The 27,076-nt window shown below is 41.8% G+C and overlaps 1 protein-coding gene across 2 annotated transcripts in view; it reads right to left on the bottom strand.

Moving 5' to 3' along the window:
* The window catches only part of ulk2 (unc-51 like autophagy activating kinase 2), a 114,680-nt gene that overhangs the window by 18,806 nt on the left and 68,798 nt on the right, over positions 1-27,076 (bottom strand). For both annotated transcript variants that reach the window (XM_078166867.1, XM_078166868.1), the window contains 15 exons: positions 25,299-25,472; positions 24,462-24,535; positions 24,213-24,314; positions 24,066-24,124; positions 23,013-23,095; positions 22,697-22,747; positions 22,506-22,594; positions 20,322-20,490; positions 16,301-16,358; positions 5,444-5,593; positions 4,239-4,384; positions 4,065-4,145; positions 2,102-2,379; positions 1,833-2,011; positions 1,039-1,148 (listed from right to left, as the gene is read on the bottom strand). In XM_078166867.1, the coding sequence (XP_078022993.1) occupies positions 1,039-1,148; positions 1,833-2,011; positions 2,102-2,379; positions 4,065-4,145; positions 4,239-4,384; positions 5,444-5,593; positions 16,301-16,358; positions 20,322-20,490; positions 22,506-22,594; positions 22,697-22,747; positions 23,013-23,095; positions 24,066-24,124; positions 24,213-24,314; positions 24,462-24,535; positions 25,299-25,472 (1,803 nt within the window). The remainder of the gene's footprint in view (positions 1-1,038; positions 1,149-1,832; positions 2,012-2,101; positions 2,380-4,064; positions 4,146-4,238; positions 4,385-5,443; positions 5,594-16,300; positions 16,359-20,321; positions 20,491-22,505; positions 22,595-22,696; positions 22,748-23,012; positions 23,096-24,065; positions 24,125-24,212; positions 24,315-24,461; positions 24,536-25,298; positions 25,473-27,076) is intronic.

Genomic DNA, 27,076 nt, shown 5'->3' with positions numbered 1-27,076 from the left:
GTGTCTCCATGGTGAAGGCATATATAACCTAATAATGATAGTGATGCAAAGAAACATAATTGTGATGCAGGCTGCAAAATCTGATGCAGAGGGGGAGGGAATATCACCTACTTGGCGGAGGTCTGCACTCTCTGAGTGCTTTTCTAGTTTTAAACTACTTTCAGATGGTTAAATATCCACCGGGTCAATTTGACCCGGGAACATCATTGCATTACTTGATATATGAGTTACACTGTTGCATGAAATGAAAGATTAAAAAACATCTTTTCAGATCTTTAACAGCTGTCAGTCTCTTTGTATTATGTATGTTTGTTGAAAAAATGATATTCCTGAGACAGCCTTTAATGATAATTACTTTGAAATCTTGCAGTATGTCATTCCAGGTAACAATGACACAGTCAAGTAATTTAACCCAGATTTTCATGTTACATTACTCAATCATGTTTCTTGAGTTGAGGATACAATAACAACCCTTTTACCTTTACTATAAAACATTTTAAGACATTTTCCATCTTTTTTTCTCTTTTTGGCATGGAATACTGTGTGATCAACAGCAACTAATGAACCCATTTCAGTATAAATATCCAAATATATTACATTAATTGTGATGAAAATGTTGTCTTCTGAGCAGTAATTGTTTGTTGAGCTCTAACTATTGTTATCTATAAACTTTTATATGCCAACAATGGTAGACATTTTAATTAATTTTCAATTTCATTCCCGTTACCCAGGAAGGACATTTTCCATGGAATTATCCATATGATTGACTGAAAAATGTTAACTGCATTTTTAAAATGAATTATTTTTGTTGAGTTATATACAGAACACTCTAATAAAGATAGAAAGTGCCTAAATTGGCATTTTTAGCCAATTTGATTTATTTTCAATTTTCAAATCCTTATTCGTCTTTGACCCTTATACAGATCTTTTTAAATGTAAGAACACAGACGAGACATTAGTAATTTCATATTGACTAAATGCTTGAACCAAGAAAACCTGTAGTAACTGTCCATTGAGTGTGCAGCAGTGCACCCATACCTGTGTCCATGGGTCGCTCTGCATTCAAGCTGTCAGTGCTGCCCTGATAGGCCTGTCCACCCAGAGTGATTCTGATTGGCTGCTCAGATAGACGACCTGTACTAACAGACCTAATGGGAAACCACGGATAACGTCAGCACGTTGTTAAACAATAGACAAAATGACGTCACATGATATGGGCTAGACAGAGGGGGATCAAAGTTATACAAAGTCCTAGCGCCTGTTCCTTGAAAAACATGTAAATACATGACATGGGTGACGTATCACAGGTCTCAACTGATTACAACCTGGAAATTAAAACTGTTCTTTTCTGCAAATCTCTCTGATCTTTATGTTGGGGAAGTACAACCATTTAGAAGCAGTCACTGTTAGATCTAGACGTGTCTTTAAAGAAATGCACGTGAAACAAAACTGAACCAGTGTGAAACTAAAACACTCCATGTAAACCGACAAAATAGATAAAGAAGCAAGTAGGTAAATAAAAAGACATTTCCAGGAACTCCTGTATCTAGTCCAAAGTTTAACATTAGATTTCAATCAGATTGATAAGTGATATCTTACTTATCAACTGTACAATAAATAGTATATGTATACTGAATAGCATCATGTCCATCATAATGGTAATGAAGCACAATGACTGGACCAGACCTAATAGCTATCAATGGACATTCATTTATCAGTGTGACAGTTGAGGTGGAAGCTGAGATGGGTGCAAAACAAAAGTAATGGGAGACTGTAGATCTGGGCAAGTAAAGAGAACAGACAGAGGATGTGTTCCTTTCAGTGAGTCCTACCTGCCGAAGGTCCTGCTGGCCTCAGGGGCAGCTGGGCGTCCGGTGAGGTATGGGCTGCAGTGGTGGGCACAGATATCCCGGGCATCTGCCAATGTCTTGGTTGGCACAGGGCTATCAGCCAGTGCCATCAGGTTACAGGACGCCTGTGTTTTAGGGATCTTGAATGGCGCCGAAATGGCCTGAATGGAAAAAAAACAAATAACAGGGAAATTTTAACAACTGATATTTAAGTTTATTTGGTATCTGCACGCTTAATATCTTCACTTCACCTTTGTCGGGGAGCCAATGATGGTGGGCAGTGGGGACTTCTGCAGCCAGTCAGATGTGCGGGGGGAGGAGCCCAGGAGCTTGGTGGGGGAGGAGCCAAGGTTTACTGGCCGCCCGAGCTGAGGGGAATGACTGCAGGAGGAGGAGGAGGAGGAGGAGGAGGGCTGAACAGGGTCTGACAACTGCTTATGGAGTTTCTGCCTGGTCTGGTAGACCTCAGTCAGGGTGGGGGCACTCTGAAGCCGAGCCCCCAGGAGTTGAGAGGATGGGACAGGGGAACCTTGAAAACGTAGAGGGGCTTGATAAGAGTTCAGTTCAAGTTGATGAGCCATGTCATATACAGCGGTATGACAAGCAACTTGTGTAATATCCATTCAGATCAATCAAGGGCAGTGTATCTTTGTGCATTCTCTCTGGCAAGTCAGAGGAGACATAACTTCAGCCCTTTTTATATAGACATCGCCCTATAGGACCACTAAAAAGTCCCCTCTTTATGCTGCCTTTGCATTTTTACCCAGAACCAAACGACAGCGGCATTATACTGCTCCAGTGTGTGATTTTAGATAGCATGCTGGCATCACATAGTCAAAAGTGACAAGCGTGGGGCATTGGTGGCTTAGTGGTAGAGCAGGCGCCCCATGTACAAGGCTGTTGTCGCAGCGGCCCGGGTTCGACTCCAGCCTGTGGCCCTTTGCTGCATGTCACTCCCTCTCTCTCTCCCCTTTCACACTTGTCTGTCCTATCAAATAAAGGCTAAAACTGCCCAAAAAAATATCTTAAAAAAAAAAAAAAGTGACAAGCATGACGTGTAACACAACAGTGTCAGCCTCTCGTGCGATATACAACACACACGTCAGCAGCACCTTATAAACAATAACAATGGCATAACATGTCAGTAATAATCATTTACCTACCCTGTTATATGGCGGCTGATCTTGTGCTCTGCTCAGAGGGTAAGACCCTCCTAGACCTCACCGTTTTCCCAATTTACAAATATTTTCAGTTGTTCTTTTTTTTTGAGTTAGCTGCTAACAGCTGGCAGCTACTTTTTAAATCTCCCGCGGTGGCTTGCATGCATAACACGTTGTCAAAACATCACATATGTGCTGCCGTCCTGCTGGCTGTCGTATTTATACAGACATCGTTTTGGTGCTGTTGCTACAGAGGCCAGACCTATCCATCCCCTCATTTCACAATTGTATCTTTAATACAGAACAGCGAGGCGGCATAACAGCGTGATACTTCGCCTTGAACAGGCAGTGTAAAAAGGGCTTGCGTGTCTCATTTGTCTCTCAGCTTAAGGCAGTCTTCAGCTCTAACCCTCTCTCTATATGGGAGAAAAAACTTTTATGAGCTTTGCTCCATCACAGTTTCTACCCAACCAGCTACAGTACAAAAGACAAGACTCTACCGACAGTACACTACCCATCTTTTAATAAAATGGTCACTATGATCGCAAACCTCTTGACACAAACAGCCAAGAAGATCTAAGACATTTCTAGTCTTAATATAACAGCAGCGTCAGACACTTTTAGAAAAACCTTGACTCCTTATGACTCATGTGCTTTGTCAATGATAAAGTCATGACACACAAGAGAGAATCAAAACAACTAACTGCAGTTAATGCTAATACTGACTATTGTAAATGCCAATGCATATCATATTATACTGTGTGGTATTTCTGTACTGGCTTTTTGGCAAGGGGCTATATGGATTTGTGTCCTGTTCAGTTTAACTTCTTTTGCAAACTATAACCTACGCTTTGCATCCATATGCACTCCAGCTTTGACATTAATTGTCTATGCTTTAATACCTTAAACCATTTGCTGTTTCAACAACCCACATTCACCTACAGGACCATAAAACTTAAATCTTATCTAAGTGAACAAGTTGGCACAGTTTGCTGTGGGTTAACCCAGTCACCGGGCTATGTAGGGACAGCTGAAGTTTTGCCTGTGAACTGACCTCCCGAGGAGCTGCGGCTGCGAGGCTCATGGTTCTGCAGGTGACAGCAGCAGTGACCCAGCTGCTCAGGGATAGTGCCCACTGCAAACAAAGTTATTTTCATTGTGAGCTGCTGGACATGTTTACTGCATGTCTGGAAGGTGTTATTAAAAAGATGTCTAGACATGCCCTTACCAAGAGGTGAAGGGGAGTAGGGACGGGAGCTGCCAGTGGAGAGACGTCTGCCTACTGGCTGAGGGATATCTGCAGAGCTGGGGGACCCCGAGCCCACCTTGGGAAACCCCATAGGACTAGTGTTGGAGCGCCTCACAGTGGCAGACCTAGAAAACACAAACACTCATAACATATACATAGAATTCATTCCGGTTTCAGAGCCATGACGAAAATGCTTTGTCTCAATCAACACTGAACTAATCAAAATAATTAATGAAGCCTGTTGTCTGCAGCTCTTCATCTAACATCTCACTGTGGATGATTATGCGTTTACAGCCCCCATGGTTTAACATCCCTACCACTACTAGGCAGTAAAGACATGCTCAGCATGTTCCATAGTCTCATTTTGCCACTTGTTAGCAACCCCCTTTTTTAAAGCACATAAAGATTTAAAATTCACAGAGGGGGATTTACTGTCATATTTTATGTCATAGAATAAAACATTAAAGTCTCTTTAGCTTATGTTGACCACAGACTTTATTTCAGGCATCTAACCAAAAACACATTGACTCTGAGACAGTGGAACCAGCAGTGCTAAAATTAACTCATATCCAGGTATTAGGACTCAATCCTCTATTAAACGAGCTGCTACTCCAGAAACATTATGCAAATCCTTATTTCCATGGCTACAATCACCACAGGAGGAATTTAATGATAAAACAATTAAATTACCAGACAAACACAAGCCCACACAGACGCCAACACAATACAACCTTTAAATAATGAACACATTTACAGCTGATTAAAGCCTACAGTAGCCCTAGTATTCTCTGTTTCAGACAATAGACTGGTAACAGGCGCAACAGAACTAATTTTCCTGTGTAACAAGGTGCCACTCTTCTTTCTTCCTCTGCCCTCCCATCTGCTTTATCTTTACATAAAACCACCAACAAACCCTCCCAGCAACAGGGTGAGGAGCCACCAACTCTGGCAGGTATGTACTGTATCTGATGTAATTTCAGTGAAACTTGGCTGATGAAATAACAGCCTGGGCTTTCATTACCTAGTCAGAAAGTTCACTCCCAAGTGTTGAGAATAATATTAGTAACACGACATAAGGTCAACAAATAAGTGCCCATTCCGTTTCATTACTAATCACTAAACAGGTATATATAATAAAAGTTAAGTCAGAACTATCCAGCACTAAGAGCACAAACTGTTCTTACCTGGGGGAGCTGTACAGCGTGGTTGTCGGGCTGCTAGACAGATTTTGCTTGATGCGCTGGTAGTTACGGATCTGGGTAGGAACAGGGATTGGGGTGGTCTCAGCCCGTGGGGATACCATCGGGGTCTGTCCGGGGATAGGCTGCAGCTGCCTGGAGGGACAGAATGGGGAGATGAAGGCAGTTAGCCAGTCCGCACGAAAGTGCTTCTGCTTCCATATCTGCAGGGCATCTTCAGGGGTGTCAACACCCATAATAACTTAAAACTCCAGCTACTGCTTATGTAATAAATAAAACATAAAGAAGGACAAGAGTAAAATGTAGGAAGTTTGCCTCTATGGCTTCATGTTCTTTGATCACTTGCTGTGTAAAAGGAGGTTGAGGAAGTTAAGTTTAGCCCGGCCGATCATGAGGGCAGTGGAAAAAAGGGGGGGGGCCTCCATGTAAACACAAAGGCAGCACCAATCAACTTAAAGCTCATGCTGCTGGGGGCAGGGCTAGAGGCAGGGGCAGCTAATAGCACGTGCAAGGGACGTTTTCTGTGTTCAGCAGACACAGAAGGGGAAGTGCAGAGAGGCACAGCTCATTTGCATTCTTTTGTTATTCCAGAAGAGACAGAATGTTCTCAAACATTGAGTCATGACCGAGTCACCCGCAGAGGACCTTTACTTACGTGTAGAATGCAAAAAAAGAGGAGGAGTGAAGAAAATGGCCATTAGAGAGTGGCACCAGTTGGAAACCAGTATTATGTAATGATGTAAAAGCCTGGGAGGGTCTACAAGGGAGAGAGGAGGAGGACACGTGAGGCAAAGACTAGTCCAGACAAAGAGCCAGAGAGGAGTCGCTTTGTTTATTCCTTCAAATCAAAAATATAAACATGGTCACATGCTGTCCTTCTCCACACACTAAACACAGATCAAGAAGACATATGATACAGTATCCCATGATAGAGGGTTTCTATTTTTCTCCTGGTTGCTAAAAGCTTTATTGATCCCAGCCAAGGTTTAGGATGGAGAAGAATGCTGTGCTCTGTTGCTTCCTTGTTAAAAAGAGAGATAAAGAATTTATAGGTCAGTGAACAGGTGCTTTTTTAAGGACAGAGACTTGAACTTAAGTCAGTTGCCACTCCACTGACCTGTTTTCTACCAAGTAGCTAAAGAGTTCCAGCCTCTTTCTTTTTTATAATTTGTCACTTCTGATACTCCTCATTCATCTTCCCCATTTCCTCACATTACCTTGTTTGTCCATCCACCAATTTCTTGCTTTATTAACAATGATCATCTTGCTCCAGACATCTTATTTTCTCTCCAACTCCCCAAGCACACACTGCCCTCCATCTATCCTCTTCCTCAACTCCAATCAATATAGGACAAACAGGGCTCAGAGGATAAACAAGGCTGTGATACAGAAGCTCTTTAATAGTGGGGCTGATGCTACTAAATTGCAAGGGACACCTCCTGTAGTGAAGAAAAGCCTGGTTCTTCCCGTTTCAATTGTCAACTAATTAGGCAAGCAGAAAACAGATATTGCTATGGAGAGACTGTAAAAGGTCAGCAGAGGGAGTGAGTAAAGATGTCAGCATGATCAGCCAGAGGACGATGAGACAGAACAGCAAGAGAGACAAAAAAAAAAGAGTGAGTGCAATGACAAAGGGAACAGAGAGGAAAGAGAACAGTTTAGCTTAAGGCTGTTTACATATGCAAACAGGACAGAAGGGAGATAGAGGAACTATAAAGCAGTGTCTGACTGCAGGTTATTAACAAAGGAAGAGGGGAAGATCAAAAACAATAGCCCCTTTTACACAGTGATCACACTTTAAGGACACTATGAAATCTCTTCTTTATAATGCCTTTGCATTTTTACACATAACTGAACAATGGCGGCATCATGTTGTTCCAGTGTGGGATTTTGGACAGCATGCCGGCACCGCAAAATCAAAGAGGCGTGACAGACATGATGTTTAAGACAACAGCGTCTGCCCTTAGTGTGACATACAACAGATGTGTCAGCAGCACTTTGTTAACAATAACATGGCAAAACAATTATTTACCATTTCTGTCATATGACGGCTGATCTTGTCCTGTGCTCAGAGGGTAAAGAGCTCCCGGACCTCATTGTTTTCACAATTTGCAGACAGTTTCAGCCGCTGTTCTTATGTTTAAGTTGGCTGCTAACTGCTACAGGCTACTTTTCAGATCTCCCACGATGGGTCACACACTTAACACGTCATCAAAATGTCACACCCATGTCATCCATGATCCTGTCCTACTGGCTGTCCCGTTTATAAAGACATAATTTCGATACTGTTACTACTTCCGATGCTGATTCTAAGGTGAGACCACTTTGCCCCCCCAGTCCACAATTGTACCTATTATACAGAACAGCTAGACACCATAATGGCGTGAACAGCATCTTGGAGATGCAGTGTAAAAGGGGCTACTACCTCTTGAAGGTGGGACTTTCACACTGTTATGCCCCCTCACCGTTCACCATTCTGTCTCCCCATGGAATGGGGGGAAAAAGTTGTCTCAACTTTAAGGCAGCATCAGAGGTAGTAACAGCGCAGAAACGATGTCTCTATTAACGGGACAGCTAGCAGGACGACTTCATGGGTGGCACGGGTGAGGCGTTTTGATGACGTGTTATGTGTGCGACCCACCACGGGAGATTTATAAAGTAGCTGACAGCAAAGTCAAAGAAAAAGAACAGCAGCTGAAAATGTCCATAAATGATGAAATATTGAGGTCCAGGAGCTCCTTACCCTCCAAGCAGAGGACGAGATCAGCAGTCATGTAACAGGGACCGTAAATGTTTGTTATTGCGATGTTAATGCCATTGTTATAGTTTAGAGAGCGCTACCGATCCATCTGTTATATGTCACACTCGAGGCCAACACTGTTGTATTACATATCACGCCTGTCACGCCTCTTGATGTCGTGATGCCGGCATGCTGTCTAAAATCACACACTGGAGCGGCATGATGCCGCTGTTGTTTGGTTCTGTGTAAAAAGCAAAGGCAGTATAAAGAGACATCATAGTTGCCCTATTGCCCTCCAGGATTTACATCTTCAGTAAGAACCAATGGGCATGAGGCTGAAGGCCAAGGACAGAGTGGGGAAGTCCGATTATATTGAGAAATGTACCTTCACATTGATAGTTTCAGTCCTTTCATTGGACTTGTTGGCAATAAGAAAAATCTGGAATAATAGCAGCCTTTTTGACCTGATACTAAATTTAAGACCAATTTAGTTGGAGAAAGAAGAAACAATTTGTGTCTGATGAAATATAGCTAGTGACAGTTCAAAAATGTTAAATGAGCAGAACATAAAACAGCAGGAAATAACTGCTGGACATGAGGTGTGTTTATTGAGTATGGTGAGTATTAGTAATAAATTCTACTAACTATTTTTAAAGCTGAAGAGGTCAGTAACTGCCTTCACTTTGGGAGCAGAATGTGTTTGCAGTGCATGTGAGCATGTTTTGATCTTTGAATACACAGCTGAAGCACATTAATAACACTCAGTTTGTTGTGTGTTGGTGAGTATGCAAGTCTATTCTTATCCCACAGTCCTTGGTGGGTCAGGTGCTTTATTTAGAACAACACCACCTTGTTTGGCTCTATGTCTGATTCATATCTCACTAATCATGTAGAGACTAGGAGGTGGGCAGAGCAATTCAGTCATGACAAATGGACAGTGAGTGTGAGTGATATGTGGTGTAAAGCTGAGTGGAGGTTGTTTTGCTGGTGGTCTGAGAGCCAGAAATAGTGAAAGGAAGAAACAAAGGATGCCTCGTTGACATAAAAACACATGAAAAATAGATGAAATTACCTCACACAGGTACACTTAAATTCAAGGCTGCATGTGAAATTAAATGACTCAGCATCATGTCACACTCCCACTGGACAGTCTATTTTTTACTCTGACTCTTGTCGACATCAAGCTCATACTCTATGAACTGTGTCTGATTAGCAGGCTCATATGAAATCTGTGCTATCAGAACTCCATAGATTTTCCACAGATTTTAGGAAGACAGATGCTGCTTGTAAAACTCAGAATGTTGTCACTGTCTCCTCCACTTCCTTGTGCATGTGTGTGACAGTTGTGTGCTATGTTCAGTTGGCATTATAATCAAAGTTTGTGGTGTAATGAAAAGAAATGTCAAAAATAACATTTACTTTTAACAGATTGTTCATAGATTGACAAATTATTTTTTGTTCTCTCTGCTCCATACTGAACCTTTCATTTTAAAGGCCATGTGTCCCACATTTAATTGATTGACTTTTCTAACAAATGCTTACATTTTTTCTACTAAAATCTACTAAGTAAATAGTTTAGCCTGCTTCTGGAAATTTTAGGTTTTAATGTATTGAGTGGGGTTATTATTGTTCAAAAACAATTGCTATTAGGGATGCACGATAACTTTTCTTTTAAACCGATACCGATAACTTTCATCTCCTAAAGGCCGATACCGATAACCGATAACACACACACATACATTATATATATATATATATATATATATATATATATATATATATATATATACATACATATATATATATATACACACATTATATATGTACATATATACACACATATATATATATATATATATATATATATACAGTACAGGCCAAAAGTTTGGACACACCTTCTCATTCAATGCGTTTTCTTTATTTTCATGACTATTTACATTGTAGATTCTCACTGAAGGCATCAAAACTATGAATGAACACATGTGGAGTTATGTACTTAACAAAAAAAGGGGAAATAACTGAAAACATGTTTTATATTCTAGTTTCTTCAAAATAGCCACCCTTTGCTCTGATTACTGCTTTGCACACTCTTGGCATTCTCTCCATGAGCTTCAAGAGGTAGTCACCTGAAATGGTTTCCACTTCACAGGTGTGCCTTATCAGGGTTAATTAGTGGAATTTCTTGCTTTATCAATGGGGTTGGGACCATCAGTTGTGTTGTGCAGAAGTCAGGTTAATACACAGCCGACAGCCCTATTGGACAACTGTTAAAATTCATATTATGGCAAGAACCAATCAGCTAACTAAAGAAAAACGAGTGGCCATCATTACTTTAAGAAATGAAGGTCAGTCAGTCTGGAAAATTGCAAAAACTTTAAATGTGTCCCCAAGTGGAGTCGCAGAAACCATCAAGCGCTACAATGAAACTGGCACACATGAGGACCAACCCAGGAAAGGAAGACCAAGAGTCACCTCTGCTTCTGAGGATAAGTTCATCCGAGTCACCAGCCTCAGAAATGGCAAGTTAACAGCAGCTCAGATCAGAGACCAGATGAATGCCACACAGAGTTCTAGCAGCAGACCCATCTCTAGAACAACTGTTAAGAGGAGACTGCGCCAATCAGGCCTTCATGGTCAAATAGCTGCTAGGAAACCACTGCTAAGGAGAGGCAACAAGCAGAAGAGATTTGTTTGGGCCAAGAAACACAAGGAATGGACATTAGACCAGTGGAAATCTGTGCTTTGGTCTGATGAGTCCAAATTTGAGATCTTTGGTTCCAACCGCCGTGTCTTTGTGAGACGCAGAAAAGGTGAACGGATGGATTCCACATGCCTGGTTCCCACTGTGAAGCATGGAGGAGGAGGTGTGATGGTGTGGGGGTGTTTTGCTGGTGACACTGTTGGGGATTTATTCAAAATTGAAGGCACACTGAACCAGCATGGCTACCACAGCATCCTGCAGCGACATGCCATCCCATCCGGTTTGCGTTTAGTTGGACGATCATTTATTTTTCAACAGGACAATGACCCCAAACACACCTCCAGGCTGTGTAAGGGCTATTTGACCAAGAAGGAGAGTGATGGAGTGCTGCGGCAGATGACCTGGCCTCCACAGTCACCGGACCTGAACCCAATCCAGATGGTTTGGGGTGAGCTGGACCGCAGAGTGAAGGCAAAGGGGCCAACAAGTGCTAAACACCTCTGGGAACTCCTTCAAGACTGTTGGAAAACCATTTCAGGTGACTACCTCTTGAAGCTAGTCGAGAGAATGCCAAGAGTGTGCAAAGCAGTAATCAGAGCAAAGGGTGGCTATTTTGAAGAAACTAGAATATAAAACATGTTTTCAGTTATTTCACCTTTTTTTGTTAAGTACATAACTCCACATGTGTTCATTCATAGTTTTGATGCCTTCAGTGAGAATCTACAATGTAAATAGTCATGAAAATAAAGAAAACACATTGAATGAGAAGGTGTGTCCAAACTTTTGGCCTGTACTGTATATATATAAGATCATGACATCAATACTATGAACAAAACCAAAACAGTTTTGACTCTTTAAATGAAGAGATATTTATTTTTTCCAATGAAAAACTATTGGCAAGCATCTCAAACATTTTCGAAAAGATATCAAACAAAAAAACTATTTGATATCTCAAATGAACATCAATTTAAATAAGGTGCATTACTTACTGATATAAAAATAAAGGCCCCTTGAACTGATGCAAATACAAGCATCAGGATTACAAACTGAAAAAGTTCATTCCAGAAGTTCAAAAAAAATAAATATATATATAGAAAATGATTGCACTGAACAAGTTAGACTTGTCTATGTAAACAAACTGAAAAAGTACATTCCATAGTAACAAAAAAATAAGTTTAAAGAATTTTGGCTTATGGTTCCATTCAAATGAATACCTTTTCACAAAGGTAAATGAGATTCAGTTGTTCTTTTATCTCATATTAGGAGAGAGAGAGAGAGAGAGAGAGACAGACAGACAGAGACAGAGACAGAGACAGAGAGTCTGTGTGTTTGAGATAGGGTTGTCACGGTACCAAAATTGGGACCCACGGTACGATACCAGTGACAGTATCACAGTTCTGAGTAGTATCACTATACCACAGCAAAAATGAGGCAGATGTGCCTTTTGTCATTTATAAAGAGATAAATCAATTTTCTATAATACATCAATGATATTTCAAAGGAATAAATTACTTATTGACTTATTCATACTTCAAAAACAGCATCCATAAGTGATTAACATTTGGGGGGATCAAAATAAAATAAATAAATGAAATAAAAATCAACTAGCCACCCTCCTCCCCTGACAAGTCCCTTAAAAAGTAACGAACAGTCCCTAAAGTTTCTTCTCTGATACGCCACATACTGTGTGCCGCCATGGCTCAGCTGTTCAGGTACTTTTGGGCAGTCATGACAACAAGTTATTCACCTGGAGCCGGACTTCTTCGCCGGTAAGCCGTTATAATGTGCCGCCGTATTTGACAGGAATACGTATTCCTGTCCGTGTCTGTGACCCCCGTTCAACCCACAACCGGCGGGATTCGCCGTTACTGTTTATCGCCACACTGCCAACATTTTACTCTGTCCGTCACCGCACGCTGTTTGATTGCGTTATCAAAACATGCCGCTATTATTCGGCCTTGCTTTTCACTTATTCCACCGAATACCGAATGTGTGTTTTTTTGCAATATTCGGCTGAATATATTCGGTGCATCCCTAATAGGAGCCTTCCCCCACTCCCCACACCGCTGCTCTCCTCACTATACTGGCTGCTGCACTGTGCAAGTGCACAGATGTCTCAGAGTGGTGGTGCATTTGCAAAAATGTTTTGAAGGAGCAGCAGCGCCGGCAATAATTTAGCAGTATACCGTGCAAAGTGTGAGAGAGAGTGTGCACATCTGTGTGTGTGTGTGTGTGTGTGTGTGTGTGTGTGAAAGAGAGAGAGTGTGTGCGTCTGTGTGAAATTATGACCGAGTTAACAGTTGTTTTCCGACATGAGGGGGTATTCTTGAATTTTCCCAGTCAGAAAGAGTTTTTCTGATTATGCTGACGTCACTTGAACGCAGCATTCACTGCAGGCCATTCAGGTCTCATAGTGGGAGCGGGGCACTGCCGTGCTGACAAAATTATAAGAGGGGCCTCCGCAATGCCAGAGCAAACTATTACTCAGCATTAATAGAAGAAAACAAGAACAACCCCAGGTTTCTTTTCAGCACTGTAGCCAGGCTGACTGAGAGTCAAAGCTCTATTGAGCCTTGTATTCCTTTAGCCCTTAGCAGTAATGATTTTATGAGCTTTTTTAATGACAAAATTCTAACTATTAGAGGCAAAATTCATGACCTCCTGTCCTCAGATAGTACCTATCTAACCTCAAACACAGCTCTAAGACCTAATATATATTTAGATTGCTTCTCCCCAATTTCTCTTCAAGAACTGACCGCAGTGATTTCTTCATCTAAATCATCAACGTGTCTCTTAGACCCCATCCCAACTAGGCTACTTAAGGAGGTCTTTCCTTTAGTTAACACTCATATATTAGATATGATCAATATATCCTTATTAACAGGTTATATACCACAGTCTTTTAAGGTAGCTGTAATTAAACCTCTACTAAAAAAGCCCACCCTGGATCCAGAGGTGTTAGCCAACTATAGACCAATATCTAATCTTCCCTTTATGTCAAAGATCCTTGAGAAAGTAGTCGCAGACCAGCTGTGTGATTTTCTCCATGATAATAATTTATTTGAGGAATTTCAGTCAGGATTTAGAGTGCATCATAGCACTGAGACAGCACTAGTTAAAATTACAAATGACCTTCTGATTGCTTCAGACAAAGGACTTGTCTCTGTACTTGTTTTATTAGATCTTAGTGCAGCGTTTGACACAATTGACCATCAAATTCTACTGCAGAGACTGGATCACTTAATTGGCCTAAAAGGTTCTGCACTAAGCTGGTTTAAATCTTATTTATCTGATCGTTTTCAGTTTGTTGGCGTTCATAATGAATCATCCTTACGTACCAAAGTTTGTTTTGGAGTTCCACAAGGTTCTGTGCTTGGACCAATCCTATTTATTCAATATATGCTTCCTTTAGGTAACATCATTAGAAATCACTCTGTAAATTTCCATTGTTATGCGGATGATACTGTTCTTGGCCCCAAACAACTCAGAGACTCTTTATCTGATGACATAGTTTCTCTAGATGGCACTGCTCTGGCCTCTAGCACTACCGTAAGAAACCTCGGAGCAATATTTGATCAAGATTTGTCTTTTAATTCTCATTTAAAACAAACCTCACGGACTGCATTTTTTCATCTGCGTAATATTGCGAAAATTAGGCCTATCCTGACCCGAAAAGATGCAGAAAAATTGGTCCACGCTTTTGTTACCTCTAGGCTGGATTACTGTAACTCTCTATTATCAGGTAGCTCTAGTAAGTCCTTAAAAACTCTCCAGCTAATTCAGAATGCAGCAGCACGTGTACTAACAGGAACTAAGAAATGAGATCATATTTCTCCTGTTTTAGCTTCTCTGCACTGGCTCCCTGTAAAATCCAGAATTGAATTTAAAATCCTACTGTTAACTTATAAAGCTCTAAATGGTCAAGCTCCATCATATCTTAGTGAGCTCATAGTGCCATATTATCCCACCAGAACATTGCGCTCTGAGAACGCAGGGTTACTCGTGGTCCCTAAAGTCTCCAAAAGTAGATCAGGAGCTAGAGCCTTCAGCTATCAGGCTCCTCTCCTGTGGAATCATCTTCCTGTTACGGTCCGGGAGGCAGACACCGTCTCCACATTTAAGATTAGACTTAAGATTTTCCTCTTTGATAAAGCTTATTAGTTAGGCTTATAATCTTATAAGCTAGTTAGGGCTGGCTCAGGCTTGCCCTGTACCAGCCCCTAGTTAGGCTGACTTAGGCCTAGTCTGCCGGAGGTAGCCTTCTGATTGGGCACCTTCTCTCCTTCTCTCTCTCGTATTCTATTACTGCATCTTGCTAACTCGGCCATTCTGGATGTCACTAACTCGGCTTCTTCTCCAGAGCCTTTGTGCTCCACTGTCTCTCAGATTAACTCATATCGCAGCGGTGCCTGGACAGCGTGACGTGTGTGGTTGTGCTGCTGCCGTGGTCCTGCCAGATGCCTCCTGCTGCTGCTGCCATCATTAGTCATTAGTCATACTTCTACTGTTATTATACACATATGACTATTGTCACACATGTATACTGCCAGATATTAATACATACTTTCAACATATTGTACCACAGTAGCCAGAACTATAACTATAATATTATTACTTTCAATAATGTCTCTCTGTTTCATTGTGTCATACGGATTACTGTTAATTTATTATGCTGATCTGTTCTGTACGACATCTATTTCACGTCTGTCCGTCCTGGAAGAGGGATTCCTCCTCAGTTGCTCTTCCTGAGGTTTCTACCGTTTTTTTCCCTGTTAAAGGGTTTTTTTGGGGAGTTTTTCCTTATCCGCTGTAAGGGTCATAAGGACAGAGGGATGTCGTATGCTGTAAAGCCCTGTGAGGCAAATTGTGATTTGTGATATTGGGCTTTATAAATAAAATTGATTGAATTGATTGATTGATTATATATGTTATCGGGGCTATTCGTCATGATATCGGACTTATCGGAATGACGTAATAATTTCCTGTTATCAGCCCAATAATTATCGGCCCGATAGTTATCGTGCACCCCTAGTGTTAATAAGAACATTTAAGATAAGTTTGTTTCCTTTGGACAAAGCCAAACTGTTTTCTTGTTTCCAGACTTTATGCTAAGCCAACTGACAAACTCTCAGTAAGTAAGCGAATATTTCACAAAATATCGAACTGCTTTAATTCCTTTTACATTTATTGTCAAAGCAGTAATGCCTCCCATTGAATAAGGGTTCCTGTATAGGTTTTAATTTCTCTTTCTAGAACTTCATTTCTGTGTTTATAGCTTTAAGCATTGGATTAATTATAAGTCATGCAGTTTGTTAAGTACGGTATGTGAGATGACTGTAATAAACCTTTGTATTTCTGTGTATTATCCAAATCTATATCTGGTGGACAGCATTGTACTCACCCTCCACACATGAGGAACTCACTGGATAGCCGGCGGCACGCTCCCATTGGCTGTTCATCTGAGGACGGACAAAGAAAGAAGGAACAAAAAGAATAATGAAGGTGCAACAGGCTTTACTGACACTCCCAGTGCTATGCACTTTGTTAATTGTTTGACTGGAGGTCTAGCAGGTGTGTGTGTGTGTGTGTGTGTGTGTGTGTGTGTGTGTGTGTTGCAGCAGGTGCAGAGCATGAGGGTTCACAGTCAAGAGGGTAACAGTGTGTACCTACTGTTTGTGGACTGATGTCTACAATTACAGCATGAAATGGTTAGCAGCTGTCTAATCTACTGGCTGTGGATTTCGTGACATGTGCTATGTGAGTGTGTGGGAACATGTGTGCTGTAGGTATCAACAGCAGGTAGTGAATGCCACTTCACTACATGTGTGCGGTAGCCATGGCTTAGTGTGTCTAATGAGTACAGTTTCAAGACATCGGCGTGCTTGCAAAGACCAGATGTCTGTCATTCATTTCTGGGTCTACAGGTCACATGTACTTCAGACAGTATATATAACCACCCCACCTCCTGCCACTGGCTTTGGGGTGCTTCCCAGCAGTCTGGCCTTTACTGTGAAAATTCAGGTGTTGTAGCACCACAAAGACAGAAATAATATGTGCAGATAAACAGAGAAGTGAAAAAAAAAAAAAATAGAATAACACATATATAGAACTAGTATAAGCAGGGGTGGACTGGAACAAAAAGTTGGCCCTGGCATTTTTGCCATATATAATAATGCTAGGGCTGCTCGATTATGGAAAAAATCATAAAAATCATAAATCATTGGGTCAAAATTGAAATCACGTTTATGCAAACGATTATGCGGCGCACGTGATGACTTAAATTGTTTACACGATGGCATGTCATTTCTGTCTCTACATGGTCGCGCGTTTACAATTCTCCTCTGCTTTCTGTACACACACAGACACAGACCAACCTCTGTCGCTCTCCCTCTGCCATTTTCCGCACACTGTTTTTGAAATCTTTTGCGATCACCTGCCCCTCGCATTATTCATAGTTCACCTATTTCACTGGCTCGTGGAGTGAATAGAGGAGAGGAGGGGAGGGGAGGGGAGGGGAGGGGGCAGTATTGCGCATGCGCGGCTTTCGCAGAAGACAAAATAGCATCTCCAGGTGTCTGTGACCAAAAATCAATTTACCCTCGATTTCATTAATTTTGAAATCGTTTGACCTCAAAATCGTAATCCCTATCACCAGACAATTAATTGCACAGCCTTAAATAATGCTATACCTGACTACCTCAGATATGAGCGATTACAATACTGATAGACTCATACCAGCCCAGACGTTGCCCGGGTTAACAAGGTCCGCGTCAGTTGCCAGGGAACCAGGGCAATCTGATGATGGCTTACTGTAACAAGACATACATGGACAACACGGATATGATGGAATGCTTCTATACCAGCAATCCCAGAGAGAAGGGATATATGCAGAGAATGTGGGACCCATGGATACTTCGAAACCCACAATCTACACTAACTAAGAAACATCTGGTAGCACAGTGTTCCAACTAGAGATCGATGAAATACTTCAACAATGCCATGGCAAGGGGGAGCCGGGACGACGGGTCAGCGGGGGGATGTCATCATCACCCCTACAATCTGAGATTGGGTACCAAGCCCCAGTAGATACAAACAACCTCAATGTAAGAGCAGCTGACCTGAGAAGGAAGATCATGAGCAAATTGGAAACCTGGAGCCTCTGACAAATCCCGAACCTGAGTTGCCAAGTACCTTTGGATGATCTGCTAGATGTGAATGCTGCCCTTAATACTATCCCTACAAGGACCATCACTGAGACCAACAAGCTGATTTAGAGTACTGGAGATGTTTGGATCTAAGATGGACATAGTACAGAAGAACCAATACCCTCCAGACGGTTGGAGGCCAAGATAAAGGCAACACAGAGAGAAGTTAGCCAACTAGCAGAGCTACACAGAGGGAACATGTTGAATAAAGGGGTACCAGGGAAATACAACAAGCTCTCCATTCCTGAGGCACTTGAAACTGCCAAACAAAGACTAACAGCTCTTGACACAGGCTGTGACAGTCCTGATCATGACAGACCCCCAGAAGGGAACCATCCCATCCAACTACAGACAGATAACCTGTCTCTGCACAACATGGAAGCTCCTGTCAGGCATCATAGCCAGGCATATGGTCCAATACATGAGCAAAGCACAGAAAGGAATTAGCAGTAACATAAGAGGAGCCAAGCACCAGCTACTGGTCGACAGAGCAATCGCCAGAGACTGCAAGAGCAGGAAGACCAACCTGTGAACCACCTGGATTGACCATAAGAAAGCCTATGACTCAGTGCCACACACGTGGATACTAGAATGTCTAGAACTATATAAAATCAACAGAACACTAAGAGCCTTCATAAAGAACTCCACTGGAATGTGGAAGATGACCCTAGAGGCCAACTCAAAGCAGATTGCCCAAGTCAACATCAAATGCAGCATATATCAAGGGGGTGCACTGTCACCACTGCTGTTCTGCATAGGCCTGAATCCCCTCAGTCAGATCATCAAGAAGATTGGCTATGGATACCGATTCTGAAGTGGGGTAACAATCAGCCATCTGCTCTACATAAATGAAAGTGTGGCCGGATGGTATCAAGGTGAGGCAAGATGATCAGAACTGAGGGAGTTGACCTACCAGACGGCAACACAGGAGAGACATCCAGGACAGCTACAAGTAACTTGGGATCCAACAGGCTAATGGAAATCATGAGGAGGCCACAAGAAAGTCGACCACAACCAAATACCTCCAGAGAGTAAGGCAAGTCCTCAAAAGTCAACTGAATGGTCAGAACAAGGTCCAAGCCATCAACATGTATAGTGCCAGTCATCAGATACCCAGCTGGGATCATAAGCTGGCCAAAAGAGGAGATAGAAGCCACCGATACCAACACAAGAAAGCTCCTCGCCATGCATGGAGGGTTCCACCCCATGTCCAGCACCCTGAGGCTATATACTAAGCGGAAAGAAGGAAGCCAAAGACTAGCATCAGAGCCACTATTCAGGATGAAGCATCTAAAATCCAGGAGCACTGTCAGATAGAGGAAGTGGCTGATATCAAGAAGACCTACCAGTGGCCGGAGAATGCTGGACTGACAGCACAGAGGCACTAATCATCGCAGCACAAGAACAGGCCCTAAGCCCAAGGGCCATAGAGGCCAGGGTCTACCACAGCAGACCAGACCCAAGGTGCAGGCTGTGCAAAGATGCCCCTGAGACGGTCCAGCACATAGTGGCAGGGTGTAAGATGCAAGCAGGATCAGCATACATGGAGAGGCACAAACAAGTGGCTGGGATAGTGTACAGGAACATTTGTACCCAGTATGGGCTCGAAGTACCCAAATGCCAATGGGACACACAACCAAAGGTGGTTGACAATAACAGGGCTAAGATCCTGCGGGACTTCAGCTCCCAGACTGACAAACAGCTGTTGGCTAACCAACTGGACATAATGGTGGTTGACAAACACCAGAAGAGGGCAATGGTGTCCTCTACCAGAGGCCTGGGAGTGTGAGAGTTCTGTGCAGTATCTTAGCTGTCCCTAGGACTGCACTCCTCTGGACAGAGACCTAAGATGTTTTATCTGGAATCTGCTGGTGCCAGTCTCCCAGTTTGGTGGTCTCAGCCCCCAGTGTTCCGATTACCACTTGGACCACTTTGGACCTCACCTTCCACATCTGTTCTAGTTGTTCCTTCAGCCTCTACTACTTTTTAGTCTTTTCATGCTCTTTCTTCCTGATGTTACTGTCAGCTGGGATTGCCCCATCTACCACAACTGCCCTCTTCTGCTCCTTGTCAGCCACCACTACGTCTGGTTGGTTAGCTAGCAGCTGCTTGTCACTCTGGAACTTGAAGGCCCACAGGATCTTAGCCCTGTTGTTCTCAACTACTATCGTGGGTGTCTGACAATATAACAATATAAGTATGTGTGTTGGCACTTACAACTGTCAGTAGAGATGTGAGGCACCAGGACAAAGTCGTCAGTGTCACAGGACGAGTTCTTACTGCTGGTGCTTCCTGCAGACTCTTTAGACAGCTGCAGGAAGTTAGGCGAACCGAGTGGAGGGGATGACAGACCATCTTCTGCTAGTGTCTGCATGTCTGGAAGAGACTGTGTGTTCACAGACACAGAGAGAGAGAGAGAGAGAGAGAGAGAGAGAGAGAGAGGGAGGGGGGGGGGGCATGAATGATGCAATTAAGGCTTCCAGGCAGGGCAGTGCTGACTGTCAAGCTAATGTTATCACATTGTTAGAGAGAACACTGACATCCTGGGAAATTAGCTTGCCCTGCATTCCAACTGCTGCTGTGAGATGAGATGTACCACTGTGCAAACATTTTTCAACACAACATTATTGCTTTTGCTCCCATTTTTTACAGGTCAAGGTTAAAGATCTAAGACTTTTTGTGCACTTAATAAATCTATTTCTCTCAAATTTTGGTCTCAAATGTGTTCAAAACCGTGTCAGTAAACACTTGTCCGTTTCCAAGATAATCCATCTAGCTGACAGGTGTGGCATATCAAGATGCGCATTAAACAGCATTACACCACAGGTGTAATGGTCACAATAAAAGGCCGCTCTAAAATGTGCAGTTTGATCACACATCACAATGCCACAGATGTCACATAAGTGCACAAGTTGGTTACAATGACAACCAACTGTCAGGTCAAGACGATGATGACGATGATGACGATGTTGACGATGATGAGCATGCAGACGAGCTTCCCTGAGACGATTTCTGATAGTTTTTGCAAAATTCTTTGGATGTGCAAACCAAGTGTTGCATCAGCTGTTCAGGTGGCTAGTTTCAGACGGTCTTGCAGGTGAAAACGCTGGATCTGGAAATCCTAAGCTGGTGTAGTTAAACATGGTCTGCCATTGTGAGGCCGGTTGGATGTTGTGCCAAATTCACAGAAACAACATTGGGGATGGCTTATGGTAGTGAAATGAACATTCAGTTCACTGCCAATAGCTGCACATATAGTCCCATCCTAATGCACACCTGTGTAGTAATGATGCTGTTAAATCAGCATCTTGGTATGCCACAGAATAAATGTTCTCTAACACAGATGTGACAAATCTGTGACCAAAAATTGAGAGAAATACATCTATTCAGTGCATAAAAGTGGTCGTAGATCTTTAATTTAAACCTGTTAAAACAGGAGCAAAAACAAAATTGTTGTGTTTAAGATTTTGTTCAGTATATTAACATTTTAGTAGCATTAGCTTCAGCTCTTAAAGTAGCAGTATTCATAATACTGTTCCTGTTACTGCATCTCGCTAACTCGGCTCTACTGCATGTCACTAACTCTGCTTCTTCTCCAGAGCCTTTGTGCTCCACTGTCTGGCAGGTTACCTCATATAGCAGCTGTGCCTGGATTGTGTGACGTGGTTGTGCTGCTGCCGTGGTCCTGCCTGATGCTGCCTACTGCTGCTGTTATCATTAGTCATACTTCTATTGTTATTATACACATATGATTATTATTGTCACATATATACTATCATATATTAACATATACTTACAACATATTGGACCACAATGGCCGTATTTATTATAATAATATTATTACTTAAATTAATGTTGTTGTAAGCTATTGTCATTACTGTCTGTCCTGCATCTCTCTTTATGTCTCATTTTGTCATATGGAATACTGTAAATTTATTATGTTGATCTGTTCTGTATGACATCTACTGCACGTCTGTTCGTCCTGGAAGAGGGAACCTTCCTCAGTTGCTCAGTTTTGGAGAGTTTTTCCTTATCCACTGTGAGCGTCAAAAGGACAGAGGGATGTCGTATGCTGTAAAGCCCTCTGAGGCAAATTGTGATTTGTGATATTGGGCTTTATAAATAAAATTGAAATAAAATTGAAAATTGAAATAATAGTAGAGCCTAAGTCAAAGGAGTAAAATGGGTTGTATTAATTTGTCTTATAAAATGAAAATAAATGTTTTTATGAAGGGTGCATTTTGGACACTTTGTAACTTTTCAGACATGGCTTGTACTGGAAGTAACAAGCAGGCACAATAGGAGCACAGCAGGGAGACATGGTTAGTATTTTATTTCCTTTATTACAGTGTAAATGTAATCCCTTTTGAATGAGGATTCATAAAGTAATATCAAACTCACAGGAGGGGAGTTGTATCGGATGCATGGGGAGCTGCCACAGGAGCTGTCAGTCACTGCGCTGGAGGCACTGGGGACTGGCACTGGACACGCTGAGGAGAATAAATACACAATTAATGATGTTTTTAAGTTGGATGATGTGGAAGTGTAGTACAGCAAGTTATCTTGCTTAGGAATGTGACCTTTGTGCTTACATTTTTTAATGGTAGATGAAGGCTCCAGGAAAGGATGGCTGAAAAATGTATCTGTAGAGTGAGGGGTTTAGAGAGACAAAACAGATCAGAGAATTTTTTTAACAACATCAACATATATATATATATATATATATATATATATATATATATATATATATATATACATACACACACACACACACACACACACATATATATATATATACACATATGTATATATATATATATATATATATATATATATATGTATGTATAAAACTGAACAATACATGTGTCATTACAAGTTCAACGACATTACTCTGATGTTACCACTGACCAAAGTCCATCCTGTCTTTCTGATTCCTCTGCAGCAGCCCAAGCAAAAGGTTGCCAAGTTGTTGGGATGTCTCCCTTGGGATGCTGGGTAATGAGAACATGGGAACATTAACCCCTTATATTTTGTAGAGTGCCTACAGACAACAATCCTAAGTTCTAAGTTCACACTATGCAAGATGGATCTAATCAAGTCTTGGTTGCAATCTGTCAGACTGTACAACATCAATTAAGAGGCAAAGCTTGGGGAACTGCAGCCCCACAGTGTAAACAGAAACACGACTAAGATTCTACAGTCGCGCTAGTGGCTCTGTGAGGCTATACTGAGGCACAGCAGAGCTTAAGGCTAAACACTAACCTCATGCTCACATGCTCATAATGAAAAGGCCAACATGCTAATGCTAATAAGGTATACTTTTTGTCAAAGTTACCATATTAGCTGAGCATGCTAACAGTTACTAATCAGCAATAAACACAAATACAGCTGAACCTGAATGGAATGTCACTGGTTTACAGGTATGTGGTCATAAACCAAAGCATTGGACAAATAAGGAGTTTGACCTGATCAGAGAAGCAGGTGAAAAGTCAGAGTCACCAAAGTGATAACAGTTCATCATGAGGGGAACATGACTGTGTGTGCCATATACATGACAATTCATTCCAAAGTTGTTGAGATATTTCACTAATAAACAAAAATGTCCACCTCCTGGTGGGGCTAAAGGAAAAATAAGGTGGTGACCTAAGAATCCATGAAGATTTGTACATAATATTATTGCAATCCATCCTATAGTTGTTGAAATACAGTATTTCAGTCTGGACCCAAGTGGTGGATTGAATTACAAACACTGCCATTGACAGAGCCACACTACTACCATTGTCCCTGCTTGCATCTGGCTAAAAACAGATTCAAGCAGGAACATGTCATCAACTGGCATCATCCATCTGCACCAGTCTTAAACATTTTACCAGTTTTCTCAAAATTGTCACCCTTCATTTGGGACAACCCAAATCACACAAAAAGGAGCCTTAAAAGAAAAGACGAGGCTTTGTGGCTTACACAGGTTGTAAATTCTTGTTCTTCTCATAGAACATCCTCAGGTCTTGGGGACTATTGGCCTGAAAATATCAATATAAAAATTAGTTAGACAGGCGCACACACATATACAAACACATTTGTTACTGGTTTGGTGTGCATAGTATTAACCTGGAATGGTGGCTTGCCAACCAGACATTGGTAAATGACTGTCCCTATGCTCCACAAGTCAGCCTTTGCATCATAGTTCTGGGACATGATGACCTCTGGGGCCTAAGGGAGGAAAGGTCATATGTAAAAATCCAGAGCAGGGACACCTACTCAATACACTACTGAGAAAGCTGACAGGGCATCTGAAAGTGACTGACCTCAGCTGGAATTCTACACACACACAAAACATACACAATGAAAGACACTGACCATGTACATGGGCGACCCACAGAGTGTGGCTGCCATCATGTTGCTCTGGAGGTATCGTGCAAAGCCAAAGTCAGCTGCAAAACAGAAGCATGAAACAAACCAGTCAGTACACGTTTAATTATTACAAGCGACACAAGCCGCCATTGTTAGACTTTGGAGAATGCTTGGGAGACAAACACTGGGAACAGTGACACATGCATAAAATTGTTTTGCACTCAAAACAGAGCTAAGACAGAGATGGAAAATGCCATCAGTGTTGTCAGAAATGTGTTTATTACATTACTCTAGTTCCCAAAATAAGATGTTTTAAGTTTAGACAACATAGTGGCTATTTTTGTCTTTAATGTTCATGTTATGTACTGTGCACTTTTGCCTTTCATTTTGCTTCTGATTAAAGATATTTCATATTTACAATAAGTTATATTATTTGGCCTCTAAATTTAAAACTTGGACCAACCAAAGCAGCATGACTTAGACGCTGTTTAAGAATTATACATATACACTATATACTGTAACTATAAATTTGGATTAAACAGATGTTAGACATTGTCTTTTCTTTTTAGCCAGACAAAAGGTGGGAAATACACTGTACGTTCACTGCAAGACACTAGATACATAAGAATATCGATATGAAATATATTTTATTTATTTATTTAACCTTTATTTAACCAGAAAATCTCAAGATCAAAAATCTCTTCTTCATGTAATAGTTCCTGAAAGCATGTAACAGTTTCTGAAAACCTGTAGCTCACCATGTACCATGTACTGATTTGAAATTCCTTTCAGCTTGAATAAAAGGCTGATAAAGGAGTGTTTTTTTTAATCTAATTCTGTCACCTATTTTGATGCGGATGCCACTGATGTTGGACTTCTTGCGACCCACATATGACAGGAGGATGTTCTGTGGCTTTAGGTCCCGGTGGATGATTCCTTTGCTGTTGAGGATGCGCATGGCAGCAGCAATCTGCTGGAGGAAAACCCTAAGTGTGTCTTCTCTTAGTGTCCCCTTGGCTAAAGAAGAGGAGAGACAAAAACGTGATAACTGTGTGCATACAACTTTTGTTTGTTTACAAGGAAACTCCACAGGGCACCTTTAAGCAAATGTGCTCATTTAGAAGTACCTTCTTAAAGGGAAATTTCGGTTTATTTCAAACCGTCTCCTATCGTCCTAAATTTGTTTCAAGTCACTAGTGACATAGAAATAATATTTAGCATGTTAGCCGTTAGCCTAGATACAGCCGTAGCGTCAGACCTGTTAAAACTTAATTGAACGGGCATCCTTTCAAGCGCAAAATTAGTCCACTAAACAAGCTTTTTCTCCACAAAGACCGCCTCATATCGTTAGGATAAATGTCAGAGAACATATAGAAAACGACATGTAAACGTGTTGTCTTACCTTACCGGTGTGGTGCCATGTTTGTTGTTTACCATTTAGCTAAGGCTGCAACCGGTCCCATTCCTTCCTTCCCATTCCAACAGAGGTATTGCTCTTCTGTGGGCACTGGGGTACAGCATTCACAGGTAACGTTACACCACCGATCTCCAGAGCTAAATCCTTCCAGCAGCCATTCCTCCTCTGTCATCCTCTAACGTTACCTGTTGTGCCTCTCTCTCTCTCCTCCTCCGTTCTTCAATTTCACAAAGCTCTTCGTCAGTGTATTCTGGCTCAAATAAATAAGGGTGGCCATCGCCTCTCGATGTGGAAAGCCTATATACTAACATTCCACATGTAGGTGGTCTTCAGAGTTGTTGTCTTACCTTACGGTGTGTTCACTGTTTAGCTCTGCTTCCCAAAGCGCGGCCGAAATATCGCAAGAACAAGCAGCAATCTCATACGGTGCCTGAAATATCGTGAGAATAAGCCGCAGCAGCTGCAAGGCAGAACCGGACAGTAGCTTGAAAGGTTCATTCATTTATTTTATGAAAGATTTATAGAATAATGGCTGACTTTTTGCCAGACTTCGACTTTGTAGTGGAGGAATTTGATTTTGCAGAGTTTGATGGCCGCCCTTATTTATTTGAGCCAGAATACACTGACGAAGAGCTTCGTGAAACTGAAGAACGGAGGAGGAGAGAGAGAGAGGCACAACAGGTAACGTTAGAGGACGACAGAGGAGGAATGGCTGCTGGAAGGATTTAGCTCTGGAGATCGGTGGTGTAACGTTACCTGTGAATGCTGTACCCCAGTGCCCATAGAAGAGGAATACCTCTGTTGCAAGGAATGGGACCGGTTGCAGCCTTAGCTAAACGGTAAACAACAAACATGGCACCACACCGGTAAGGTAAGACAACAAGTTTACATGTCGTTTTCTATATGTTCTCTGACATTTATCCTAACGATATGAGGCGGTCTTTGTGGAGAAAAAGCTTGTTTAGTTGACTAACTTTGCACTGGAAAGGATGCCCGTTCAATTAAGTTTTAACAGGTCTGACGCTACGGCTGTATCTAGGCTAATGGCTAACATGCTAACTATTATTTCTATGTCACTAGTGACTTGAAACAAATTTAGGACGATAGGAGACGGGCTGAAATAAACCGAATTTCCCTTTAATGATAACAATTTTAAGGCTGACCTATTGATCTCATTTAGGGGCTTCCTGCTGCCTAATGAAGG

Source organism: Epinephelus lanceolatus, chromosome 4 (genome assembly GCF_041903045.1).
Source record: "Epinephelus lanceolatus isolate andai-2023 chromosome 4, ASM4190304v1, whole genome shotgun sequence".
NCBI classification, from domain to species: Eukaryota; Metazoa; Chordata; class Actinopteri; order Perciformes; family Serranidae; genus Epinephelus; species Epinephelus lanceolatus.
The sequence above is the reverse complement of the archived record's forward strand: the minus strand, read 5'-3'. Positions and strand labels throughout refer to the sequence as shown.